Below are 13,278 nucleotides of genomic sequence, written 5' to 3'. Positions count from 1 at the left end.
TCTGCCCTTGAATTGTGTCCGATATAATCCATGTTTTGAGCCACGTGCTGGGACACTGAGCACCACAAGGTCTCCCTGCTCTTGCTTAGGTCGCTGACTCCGTCTGCCCCTGATGTCCCTCAGACGTATTCAGAAGGGTAGATAATTAATGTACATTTGGGGACAGGACAAAGTGACTGGAACACAACTTCTGACTTTTGTGCAGATGACAATATTTTCTCTCATTACCACAAACATGTCTAACTCAGAGACTGCAGAGGGAAGCACAGAATCTTGAATTCAGAGAAGTTCCCTAGAGGAAACCGTTTTCTGGAGAGGAAGCCACGACCCTGAGAGGAAACCAGCCCTTACCCTCCACCTGCACCTGCCCTGGGCTGACTCTGCTCCTTGTGTCTTGGGCGCCCCCTGGCGGCCCCGCGCTGCCCCCACAGGGGGTTTGTGTCTGGGCTCACACTGATGTCCCCTCACTGTGTCACTGGTACAGTAGTACAGGGCTGTGTCCTCGGCTCTCAGACTGTTCATTTGCAGAGACAGCGTGTTCTTGCTGTTGTCTCTGGAGATGGTGAACCGGCCCTTCACGGCGTCTGCGTAGCTTGTGCTACCATCACTATCAATGTCTGCCACCCACTCCAGCCCCTTCCCTGGAGCCTGGCGGACCCAGCTCATGTAGTAGCTGCTGAAGGTGAATCCGGAGGCTGCACAGGAGAGTCTCAGGGACCCCCCAGGCTGGACCAAGCCTCCCCCAGACTCCACCAGCTGCACCTCACACTGGACACCTGCAAACACAGACACAGCCTGGTCAGAAACTGCCACACACACCCCTGTTTCTCTCACTCACATCCATGACACACCCAATATCTCTAGTTCTCCCTGAATTACCTTGTAACAGAGCAACAAGGAAAACCCAGGTGAGCCCAGACTCCATGGTGAGTGTCTGTGTTCAGTCCTGATCACCAAATGGGGACACCTGGGAATGGCGGGGCTGGGGCTCCTGTCCCAGAGCTGCAGGGTGAGGGCTGGGCTGGTTTTCATCAGCAGAGGGAGGGCCCTATTTGCATGTCCCCTGCTATATAGCAAGTGCCGGGGTGGGACAGCTGAGGGAGGACAAGGCCCAGAGAAAAACTGCGTGACTATACTGTGATAAATAATTAACTCCTCTTCACTTATCTAATTTACAAACACACTTAAGCCATGTGCTGTAGGTGTCAGTGTTTCATGTATTTTACAGACATAAACGAAACCCTAGATGCATATAGAGCTTGTCTGGCATGTCCAGGAGCACATACCGGGGAAGATTTAGGCCCAGTGTCTGGGCCTATAATCCCATCCCTGGAACCCACTGCAGACCAGGGCTGGACAAGGCTAGGGTGCTTTCTGGCCCCTTGACTCTGTAATGAGAATATAAAGCAAATTTATGCCTTCCTGGTTTTACTTAAATAATATGTGCCAAATATTGGGAACACACAGGGTCAAAGCAGAAGCATTTTCATGTACTTAATGTTTCACTCATTTTTACCTATTTGTCCATCACTCCTTCCCTAACAAATCATCTATTTAACTGTTCATATTTAGTGATGTATAGTTGATGTACAGTTTCATTAACATATTTTAACTGTGCAAATTAAAAGTATTGACGCCATCATCACCCTGTCTGTGATATTGAAGAAATCGGTTTCCCTCAATATTTACACTTAGTTATTTATTATTTTTGGAGACAGAGTCTTGTTCTGTTGCCCGGGCTAGAGTGCCGTGGCACCAGCCTGGCTCACAGCAACCTCATACTGCTGGGCTTAAGCAATCCTTCTGCCTCAGCCTCCCGTGTCGCTGGGACTACAGGCATGCGCCACCATGCCAGCTAACATTTTTTTATATATAATTTTTAGTTGTTCAGCTAATTTCTTTCTATTTTTTTTTTCTTAGTAGAGACAGTGTCTAGCTCTTGCTCAGGCTGGTCTAGAACTCCTGACCTTGAGTGACCCTCCTCACTTGGCCTCCCAGAGTGCGAGTATTAAAGGTGTGAGCCACTGCACCTGGCCTCAAAGTTTACACTTGCCCTTCTAAAATTCCTCCTCCTTTCTCCTTCCCTCTCCCTCCCTTTACCCAGGGAAGTGCTAATATAGTTTATGTTACTTCAGTTTTCACTCTCTAGAATTTATGAGTGGAATCACATAGCAGGTGCTTTTTGCTTATTTTGCTCACAGCACACACTGTGGACGCGGCCACCTTGCAGTGAGCATGACACAGCCATTGCTGTCAATGATGTAGTGTCCTAACGCATCATTTGCAAAAAATGCTTATTTAATTAAACTACTGGTTAATAGTTTGATCGTTTCCAATTTCTTGACATTAAGGATAAAGCTTATCCTCACCTGGGAGAAGTAGACAGCTGAGAAAAAGCTCTTCTTCTTACATCAGCCACAACAATAGCAACATCATCGTCATCTATAAAGCATGACTGCGGAACCTCTAGAGTAGCAAATTTTATTTAATATTTCAAAGAGCAGAAGCTATATGACCAACAGCAAACCTGCAATCTGCGGAGAGACCAGGACTTGCAGGGAGAAACAGGACCAGAGCATTAGCTTATTAGGCACAGCCCACCAGGCGGCATGTGGGCTGGGACAAGACGACACTGGACATAGGCACTGGATCGCGGGAAGCTGCACTTGCTAAAGGGATTGCAGTTTAAATTTTCCAGGGCGAAACAAACCCCCAGCACATACAGAATCATCTCTGCAGAGAAGTGTTTGCTCCTGAATGACCAACACAGCGTAGGAAACACAAAACCCTTTCATGGCACAAGGGTGTGGATTGCGGGTGGCTGATTGCATACTCCAAATATTGTACTGAAAGTTTATGGAGAGCAGAAAAGTGAAAAAAATTAAGGCTTTAATTTGCATTGAATTCAGGTCCTGAGTCATCCCATTTCAGATGAACGAGACCTGGGCATTACAAGGAGAAAACCTGGACTCCTGAGAAAGAAGAGTGACAGGCAGAGACAGGAAACCCCAGGGTCTGAAAGGAAACCTCAGTTTCCCTCTGCACCTGGTCCTGAGCTCTGTGCTCAGGGTGTCCCGGGCGCCCCCTGGCGGCCCCGAGCGCCCCTGCAGGGAGGTCTGTGTCTGGGCTCACACTGATGTCCCCTCACTGTGTGTCCACAGTGAATCCGGCCCTGTCCTTCGTGGGCACAGAGCTCAGCTGCAGGGATAACTGGTTCTTGGACATTGATCAGGACGTGGCAACTCAGCTCTGGAGGGACACGTTGTAATTTGTGCTCCCTACGTAGCATATGTCCCTGACGCAGTCCCATGCCTTGCCCCAGGGCTGGCAGAAGCAGCTCTAGCAGTAACCACAGCGTGTGATGAACAGTCCAGAGATGTCCCAGGTCAGGGAGAGTGTCTGAGATGGCTTCACCAGCCCTGAGCCTGACTCCTGCAGCTGCACCTTGAAAGCGACACCTTAGGACACGGAGCCTCGGTCCCCGCCAGCCATGTGCAGCAGTGGCCCATCACACCTGGTGCACGTCTGACCTCTGAGATGCCTTGTGCAGCTGGCAGCAGGCCAAGGAGAGGACACAGCAATCTCGTTTTCTTCCAGACCACAGCGCCACCTTCCCCAGACACCTGCCCTGTCTAAGGAGGGCGTCGGGACCTTACACAGCCCATTAGCAGATCTATTCTGTCCTGGAGACTGAGGAGAAATCTTCCCACGGGGAAGCCTCGTACTCACGCAGGGAAGGGACTGAGATCTGGCTCGTTTGGGTCCTTCCTGCTTTCTCTCCCTGAACCTCCCATGTACTGCGGTTCCCGTCTCCCCTGAGAGATTGTTACGTTACCGCTGTTATGTGAGAGCCTGACCTGCCCTTCCCTCCATCCAAAAGGAGGTGACTGCAGAGGATGTTGCGTGGGGAAGGCCAGCTGGGCTGAATGGCGTCTGCTTCCAGCCCATACCTGAACCCTCCTTCTCTTATGTAGATCCGGACACAGCCGGGTCCCTCCCCACAACGTCTCCAGAGTTTCCCCAGGCCTTTTTCTTCTTCCACACTCAGCGTGTCCTGGACATGCCACAGGCCTTCCCTGAGGTCTGTGGCCAGGCCCAGCCCTGCAAAGGGATTCCATCCCTCAGAGGGCACCAGGGAGGACGTCACTTGGAGAAGCTGGATGTTGTGTCCCCAAAAGGGCAGGACCTCAGCTGTGCAGCTCTGCCCAGAACAGGGCTCGGAGAATCTGCCCACATGGAAACAAGTGGCAGAAAACACTGGAAGAATATGATGTGAGTCAAGTTATGGGCATTTCCTTGGAATAGTGGAGCCGATTCCCAGGGATTCGGAACGGAGTGTGCTCAGGCAGGGTCTGCGGCTGAAGAGGAACACAAGACCAGACCAGAAGTGGTCACCACGCAGCCTGCAGAAGATCGGGGGACGGGGCAGGGATCAACTCCTGATACAACTCAGGAGTTTACGAAGTTTCTGATGTAACAACTTTCCCGATTTTATTGCATTTCACCAGTGACGTTAAATGGGAAATTTCAGACCTGTATTGACAACAGAAATAGAATGTGAAGTCGCCTCTCTGCCTGTTCTAAAACAGCCACAGGACATGCTGAAATGCTGTCAAAGAAAAATGATGCAGGATGCGGAGCCCGTGGCCTGCAGACCGCAGAGCAGGGCGGCCCCCCCTCTCCAGGGCCTGTCCTGGAAGCAGCCGTGGATGCCGTGAGCAGAAGAGACGGCAGAACAAAAGATGGCACAGCAGTGACCAAGAACATTGACAGCAGTAGGTCCCTTCGTGTCCCATCAGCGAGAAGGCTCTGAAGAGAAGAAGTGCCCCATCCCCTCCCTACCTGGAAGTGTTCAGGGTGCGTGAACGGTGACAAGGCCGACACCCGTCAGTACCCGGGGACACCTTGCTGCTCTGTCAGGGAAACCCTGCTCACTGGGGCTCCAAGGTATTGGGTGTCAAGAGTGACACAGATTTTCCCAAACTCTCAGCTATTCCTTGTAATACATGAGCCTCAGCCGAATAACGTTCTTTGCTACTTTTAAATAAGACACTTTCAAGTTAAAGAGACTTTACCAAAGTGATTATAACGTCCCATGCACAGCAGATACTTCTGTAATCTTAATCAAACGTATCTGTCTGGTTTGTACCGTTGACTATTCTATGATATTGGATGATAAACCCAGAAAATACCTTTATATCTTATTTTATATTGAGCAGGCTAAAATTTCCATAGACGTGATATAAAGGTTTGCACAAAAGTTATTGAAGTTCCAATACACTCTAATAGATGAAAGTGATCCACTACCCAACTTCCCTAAACTACTTAAGGCCAAAAGCAAAGGAAGGTCTCAAACCTACACCTGAATGTTCTCGACACCTGAGAACAGCCAACTGAATTGTTGTCCCTCACTGTCTCGTAATTCCTAATCGGAATACCCTCCTGCCACCAATGCCCTGATGCCACTGTGTTCGGGGAGAGAGTCCGTGCCCTGCCCTCCTCAGCGGGCGCTAGGATGGGGCAGGCAGTCACGAGGGCCACCCCTGAGGGGACAGCAACACAGGCGGGCGGGGATGCCTCGGGGGTTCTCCCTGCTCCGCAGAGGACACGAGAGGCGCCTTCACCTCTGAGGAGGGCAAAGGCCAGCACAGCTCGCGGGACCCACTGCGGGCCTTCCCGAGGGCAGGCTCGGCTCCTGACCCACTGTCCGCTTCCACCCTCCCTAGAGTGGCCTCTTTTCCCAGGCACCATCGTTTGCCTTCCTTGGAATTCCACAAATGAGTCGGCAAGTTATGGCACCAGAGTAATAGATGCATGTCAGTATCAATTGGCCAGAACCCACAGAAGGGACGGCACCAACGGCGAAACCAAATTCAAGCTGTGGATTTTGGGTAATGACGACGTGTCAACGTAGGTTCGTCCATTGCAACCTGTTCATGAACCTGTCACAGTGTGTCCACACCGAGGAAGTTCGCGTATGCGCAGACCGCGAGTAAACGGGATCTCTCTGGACCTTCTCTCGATGGTACTGTGAACTTAAAACCACCGTAAAATAAATTTCACTAAAAAGAAATAAGAAAGACATTTTGGGAGACATTTTGGCCATTTCTTATGTGTTAAAAGGCATGTACCTTTTGATTTAGAATTCTTACTCCAATTTATTTACCCAACTGATGTGAAAACTCATGTTCACATTAATAACTTAATGGAAATGCTTGTACTGGCTTTATTAGCTTGAGTCTTCCGTAGTTCTCTAAGCTCTGTTGATACGGTGACAACTGAATGAAATCTTTGCAATGTAATTAGAATGCATACACGTGTCACATATTCCTTTTCCTCAACTAACTAACCCATATTGGGAAACATTTCAACCTAATGTCCCTCATCACTTTCTCATCCCCAGCACAGCTGCGTCTCCCTCAGGGTTTCTGACCCCTCAGGATGTGGGTTGTCACACTGTGTCTCTCGCACAGTAATACACGGCCGTGTCCTCGGGTCGCAGACTGCTCAGCTCCATGAAGGCTGTGTTTGTGGATGTGGTCCCGGTCATGCTGACTCGGCCCTGAAACTTCTGCGCGTAGTTTGTGGAACCATCTTCAGGGTCAAAACGTCCCATCCACTCCAGCCCTTGTCCAGGGGTCTGTCGCACCCAGTGCATGTAGTAGCTGGTGAAGGTGTATCCGGAAGCCTTGCAGGACACCTTCACGGAGGCCCCAGGTGGCCTCACCTCAGCCCCCGACTGCACCAGCTGGACCTGGGAGCGGGCGCCTGTGCAGAGGAGACAGGACTGGGTGAGTCCCCCTGGCTGGGTCCCGGCCCCTCCTCACCCTGGGACTGGGGAGCCCTCACCTGTCGCTGCGGCCACCAGGAAGAGGATCCTCCAGGTCCAGTCCATGGTGAGGAGCTGAGCTGCCAGGGGCTTCTCCAGAGCAGGGACGTGGTGGTGGGGTGACGCTCTCAGGGCGCAGGCATAGCTGTATGTACCTCAGCAGACCTCAGGCCATTTGCATATTCATGAGGCAGGACGATTCATAGCCCTAGACCTGCCCCAGTGTGAGAAAGAGAACAGAGATGATGCGGGGGCCACGCAACAGGGCGATACCGAGGACAGGTGTTCCTGCAACCCCCTCGACTCCATGTGCACAGAGGTCCTCCCACTGAGGGACAAGCCGCCAAATACACGTTCCTCACTGTGAACCCACATGGGAAATGCACGGAGAGCCCTGGGACCATCTGTGCCATTTTATACCCAAAGGTCTTGTCCTTTGGATCCGTGAGTTCCCTGAAATTTTCTGCCCATTTGTATATAAAAATGTTCCCTTGCCCCCAGCTGCTTACTCTTAGCACATGCAGGAGGGCTAGAGACCCTTTGTAAATGTGGCTTTCATTAAAATATTGTGTTACCTAAACACAGCTGAGGAGAAATAACATGTCATATAAAATTCTTATTTTTGGTTTTTTAAAAAAGGAAGAGCCAGTCCCCAGGAGGAACCCCTCCCAGCCTCCTCTGAGCCTGCTGCTGGCGGCAGCCTGTGCTGGGTGCTCCTGAGCGCCCCCTGCAGCCCAGCACCTCCGGCAGCGGAGGTTCCCTCTGGACTCACAGAGCATCTTCCTTCCAGTGTCCCCAGCCCAGGGTGACCTGGCTGTGCCCCAGGTCACATGCTGCTTCACTGACAGCATGTGCTTTAGACTGGAAACGGTGAACTGGCCTTTCTAAACCCAGGGAGCTCTGCAGGGAGGCCCCAAGCAAGGATTCTGTGAGAGCCTCGGGGAGCCCCTTCCCTGGAGCTCCAGAGGCCCTGGCCCGGCCACACCCACAGTGGTGCAGAAACCCGCGGGGCTTGGCAGGAGCCTCGTATGTCCCTGAAGTTCTTCTGGTTAAATGTCACTTTAACCCACAGCTCAAGGGCCTGGCTCAGAGACGGCCACACAACTACTGATCCTGCAGGGCACAAACGCACACACACACTCACACACACACACTAACACACTCACACACACACACACACACACACACACTGTGGCCCGCGTTCACAGCAGCCGGAGTGGTACTTCCCTTCTTCCCTGCATGTGGCACATGGGCCGAGCCCACACACTGACCCTGGGCCTGGGTATGTGCCCTTGTCAGACAGACAACAGCAAACACCTCACAACGGGAGAAAGGGACCTGCCCACGCTGTGGGTTTGCCTGTTCTCCCGGCAAGAGGGACCCTGCAGATGCCCCTGAGCGGGGCCAGGGTTGTCCCTGGAGGGCCACAGCCGGCAGAGCCATGTGCAGTCAGTGCAGCCAACACCGAGCTGCCCGGACTGTGGGGAGGGCCACCCTGGCCCTGCAGCCCAGCAGGCCCCTCTCAGGGGTACAGCCAGGAGCCGCAGGGCAGGGCCCTGGGGACCTGGATGGGGCATCTCCCCAGGTGGAGAAGCAAGAACTGATCTTGGAAGAGGGGACTCAGGAGGGAGAGCTGGGAAGGTCCGAGTCCCTGAGGACCAGGGCCTGGGATGGGCCACCACCTGCTACTTGCCCCATGGGGCATCTACTGTGGGCACCGTGTCCCTGTCCCATCTGGACAAGTGGGCTCCACGGAGTGACTGTCTTTTGCTTTTTACTTCTCAAGTCCAGGAGCAGAAGAGCCGCACTTGAAAACCACAGTGGAGGAGACACGTCTGCTTCCTGGTCCCGGCTGCAGTTGACGCTGCACGTGGACCCAGTGGGTCCGCTGGGGTGAGCAGGGGCTGCACGTGGCCTGGGGAGGACGCGGGTGATTGTACCACTGACCTGGATCCCCCATGCCATAGCAGGGCCCTTTGCAATGTGACTTCTCGGTGCCCCCTGCCCAGAGGAGGGGGCTGTGTCTGGCCCCAAACACAGGCTGTGCCCAGGGACTCCCTGGTGCCAACCACAGAAGCCATGAAGGTGCAGGGACGCTGGGTGTCCCCAGTTCACTGCTGCCCAGGACACTGTGGAGACCAGCAGGGGTGTGAGCCGGGGCTGGGGACCCCCTGGGAACCCACAACTGAGGGAAGTGAGGCCCTGATAATTCAGAGCAGGAGCTGTCGGCCAGCTCAGGTGGTGCTGCTGAGCCAGGTCAGCTCCTGGGTGGGCAGCAGCCGGGTGAGTGTGGCTCCTGCCCTGTGAGGGAGGCCAGGCTTCCCCGGGGCTCCCTCCTCACCAGCAAGGAAGGTGGCATTGACCATCCTGGTGTGCCCAGCCCGATGTTCATCTCCCCTTCCTGACCTCCCCCTGGCCCGCAGGCCCTGCATCCGACACAGGGGCCGAGGCACTTCCTAGTCACCCCTGCACCTGCCCAAGCCCAGGGTGCTGCAGGAGAGACCTGGGTCTCCCTGGTTCTGTATCCTGGATGAGCCCAAGGGATTCCCAAGGAAATGCTGAATATTTCCATGGGGGGAAGAGAAACTTTGCAAATACCACAAAGGATGAGAAAGAAATGAGTGTGAGGATGATGAGAGAGGGGTGCTGAGCATGTAGCTGCCAGAGGGTCCAAGTTCCTCTAGTGACCTCAGTTTTGTCCCCCTGTGTGTCTGGGCTCCCTACGTTCTCCTGCTCAGATAGACTTGTTATGGTCTGAGACGCGAGAAATGACCACCTAAAGACCGAATTGAGCCAAATCAGGAGTCTCTATTAGCTGGCCAGGGACTACTCTCTGCACCACCAAAGGCGGCACAGAGAGCAGCAGGCAGCCTTTGAAACGGAAAGTTTTTATATTGTAAGTTTGTGGGTGGAAAATTATTAAGGTTGAGCAAGCACGTGTACAAGAAGCCTTGAGTGAGCATTACATCATTTTCTTATCTTTGGTGTGACAGGATCTGGGCCATATTTTGTTCATGCAAAACATGAGTGTTGTAATCGCTTCATGCAAAACGTGGGGCTGGAATCATTTTACGCAGAACATGGGTGTTATAGTCACTTAGGGATTTCTGTGTTGAGTGTACTGTCTTCAGTAAGCAGGAGCAAGCAGGTTTACAGAAGCAGAATGGCAGATTAGTGACTTTTCGGTGCGAAACTCAGACTGTAACATTCCCCACTGGTTTTGAGGAGGAATCAAATCATTGATTCTTTGGTATTAACATCACAAACATGTTGATAGTGGGTTTGGAGGACCATAAGTTTGACAGCTTGAACTCTTTGTTTAACATAAGAAATGAGGCTGTTTATGAGCCAGGGGCCAAGGAGCAGTGTCAGCAGAATGGGAATAACTGGTTTTGTTATGGTTGACAAAAGTGTTGTCGTCCACGGGGATTAGGAATGCTAGAGATGACAAGTGCTTTTAAACTTATCCCCCTCTTTTTTGATGTTTATAGTACTGTAATATACATCAATAAATAGTGTCAAAAATTATCTTGCAAACCATCTATTTTTACATTTTTTTGGCTATCTGTATCACCCTGTCCTTCATATAAATGTTTTAAGTAAATAAGGTGTTTAGCTTATGTCTAAGGATTTATCTTTTAAGTACAGAGTGGAATTTTGAGTTTAAAGGGCAGTCTTGTCTCCCAGCCCAGGAAGAGGGGGAGGAGGCCACTCAGAGACATGTCTTCAGAGGCAGCAGAGGGGCGGGAGCTTGGACAGGCTCTAGCCCAGCCTTTGCTGAGGCTCTCTGAGTCTGTCTAATTATGACAGTGTCATTTATCGTCTTTGTAAGCACCTAAGTGTAGTTTATAGGCTGATGGGGGGGGGGGGTGTCGTCTGCTGGATTAAAACAGATAACTGGGAGGAACCAGAGGAGACTCTGGAAAGTCTTATCTTTAGTGGGTCCTCGGCGGGCCGGGCATCTATTTCTCAGGGAGTTGATCTGGGGTCGCCTTTTGATCCACGTGTGATGGATCCAGTGGCGCTTTCCGGCAACTCTCACGGCTGTTGGTGTTGTGAGGGTCACTGGCAGGGGTCCAGTCCACCCGGCCTCTAACCTCGCAGGCAGAAGTTTTCTTATCCAGATGAGGTCTCCAGCCTGTACCTGAAATAGAGCTTTCTCAGGAGTGGGGTTAGTCGGCTGAACATGATTTTACATAGGGTTGTGCTTTTGACATACGGAGTGTATCTGGTTTTTAGTAGGGCAAAGGAGAGGAGGCTTACTCAGTCTGCGCCAGGCTCCAGCTTTAATTTGTTTAATGTTTTTTAAAGTTTTATTTATCCTTTTTATCCGTCCTGAACTCTGAGGTCTATAAGCACAGTGCAATTTAATAATTGAGTCGTTTGGGCAATGAACGCCGGGCCATGGTTGGACCCCAGTGCAAGTGGGAGGCCAAATCGGGGAACAATTTCAGCCACTAACTTTTTTGAAACTACCTGTGTTGTCTCTGACTTCATAGGAATAGTTTTCACCCATCTAGAGAAAGAATAAATATAAGCAGGTAGTGATATCTGTATTTGTCTAGTTTCACTTTTGTAAAGTCCACTTTTCACTGTTCCCCCGGGGTTGTCACCTTAACCTGGTCCCAAAGGGGGAGTGGGAATTAGTCCTTTTACCTGAATTGACTTGTACGCAGGCGAGACATCTCGGCGTGACCTGCTGGGCCATCTGAGGTGGCCGGGGAGTGCAGTAGTCCCTCTGGAGAAGTTCAGTTAACTTGGTGCTGCCAAGGCGGGCGTTCTGATGTATTTCCTTGATTAAGTCTCATCCTAGGTGTTTAGGGACTAAGACCCTGTTGTCCGGGAGGATTTTCCAACCTGCTCAATCAGTTTTAGTCTTCAGGGCTTTTCTTAATTTAACTTTCTCTTTGGTGCAGTTTGGGGAGTTTGCCAGGAGCCGTTGTGGCAGAACAGGGAGAGTTAGGAGAGTCCCCACTGGTTTTTGTGTGACTTTTCTTGCTGTCACGTCGCTGAAAGCATCGTCTCTCGCCACCGGGGAGTCAGTCCGCACTTTTGGTGAACTGTCCCACGTACCTGTGTCGTTGCAAAGGCTCTGCCCCGTCCTGGGGGCTGGGTCAGGGCTATGAGTTCAGCCTTCTGGGCTGAGGTTCCCTGTCCGAGAGCCTGTGCCCGGGTAACCCGGCCTGCAGTCACGACAGCCGCCCCTGCACACCTGGCTCCTTCTGAGACGTAGCTGCTCCCATCTGTGTATAATTCTTCATTGGGGTCTAGCCACGAGTGGTCAGTGAGGCCAGCTCTCAGGTTGGTGACAGACTCCAGCGTTTTGAGACAGTCATGGAGTGGCTCCGACGGCTCATCTTCCGGGAGCAGGGTGGCAGGGCTGAGGGAGGCTGTCTTTAGGAACCGGATTCTGGGGGGTGTAGCAACAGCACCTGATATTGGGTTATGCGGGAGTTTGAAAGCCACCTCTCGGGGGGGCTTTTTAGTAGAGCCTCCACTGAGTGTGGGGCATAATTATATATAAGTCCTGCCCCAAAATGAGCTTGGAGGCTTCCTTTGACAAGACAGCAGTCGCAGCAATGGCCCACAAGCAGCCTGGCCAGCCAGATGCTACAGGCTCCAGCCTTTTAGACAGGTGTGCACCCGGTCTGTTCCAGGGCCCTAGTTTTTGAGTTAGGGCCCCTTTAGCCATCCCTCGGTTTCAGCAACATATAACTGGAAAGGCTCGGTCAGACCGGGCAAGGCCAGCGCAGCGGTACTCACAAGCGCCGGTTTGAGGCTCTTGAAGGCTTTAGCCTCGTTTTCAGTCCAGACCAGAGCATCTCTCTTTCCCTCTATGCCGGCATACAGGGGTTTGTTATCTTAGCAAACTCGGGGACCCAGAGTCTGCAATACCCCACTGCCCCCAGGAACTCTCATAATTGTCTCTTAGTTTGGGGCTGTGGGATCTTCAGGACAGCTTTAATTCTACAGGTGGGGAGGGTCTGTTTGCCTTTCTTTAGTTGGTATCCTAGGTAGGTTGCTGTCTGGCTACAAAGCTGAGCCTTTTTAGCCAGAACACGGTAGCCCAACTGAGCTAATTCTGTTAGCAGGTCCTCAGTAGCCCTTTTATAAGTGGCTTGATCCTTGGTGGAACTGGTGTTTATCACAAACTCTATAGGTTTGTCCCCCACATTCAGAGTTACCTTGGGCTCCTGGGGGCTTATCAGAATGGAGCCCCGGCCCCGTCAGTCTGTGTCCTCCATGAGGACCGGCACAGGCTTAGCCACCTCCTGCTTTCAGTGACGACATTCGTTTTTCCAGTGCCCATGCTTTTTGCAGTAGGCACACTGGTCATGGCTTAGGCTGGTCTTCCTCCTCCTAGCATCCCCCTCTGGTCTTTTGGGGCTCTTGCCTTTTTTAGTTTTATATCTTTCTTGTTTCACTATAGCGGATACAGGAATTTTGAC

The 13,278-nt window shown here is 51.9% G+C and overlaps 2 gene segments (V, D, J or C); both read right to left on the bottom strand.

The window, feature by feature from the left end:
• Window positions 1–239: 239 nt before the first annotated feature.
• Window positions 240–925, bottom strand: LOC138398806 (immunoglobulin heavy variable 3-66-like). The segment is given in 3 exon segments: window positions 240–251; window positions 352–776; window positions 880–925. Coding segments are annotated over 3 exon segments (483 nt in total).
• Window positions 926–3,508: 2,583 nt separating this feature from the next.
• On the bottom strand, window positions 3,509–6,922 carry LOC138398795 (immunoglobulin heavy variable 1-46-like). The segment is given in 5 exon segments: window positions 3,509–3,632; window positions 3,951–4,101; window positions 4,766–4,819; window positions 6,463–6,768; window positions 6,850–6,922. Coding segments are annotated over 5 exon segments (681 nt in total).
• Window positions 6,923–13,278: the final 6,356 nt, after the last annotated feature.

This window comes from Eulemur rufifrons, chromosome 2, assembly GCF_041146395.1.
Source record: "Eulemur rufifrons isolate Redbay chromosome 2, OSU_ERuf_1, whole genome shotgun sequence".
NCBI lineage: Eukaryota > Metazoa > Chordata > Mammalia > Primates > Lemuridae > Eulemur > Eulemur rufifrons.
Note: the sequence above shows the minus strand (reverse complement) of the source record. Positions and strands in the feature narration are given on the sequence as shown.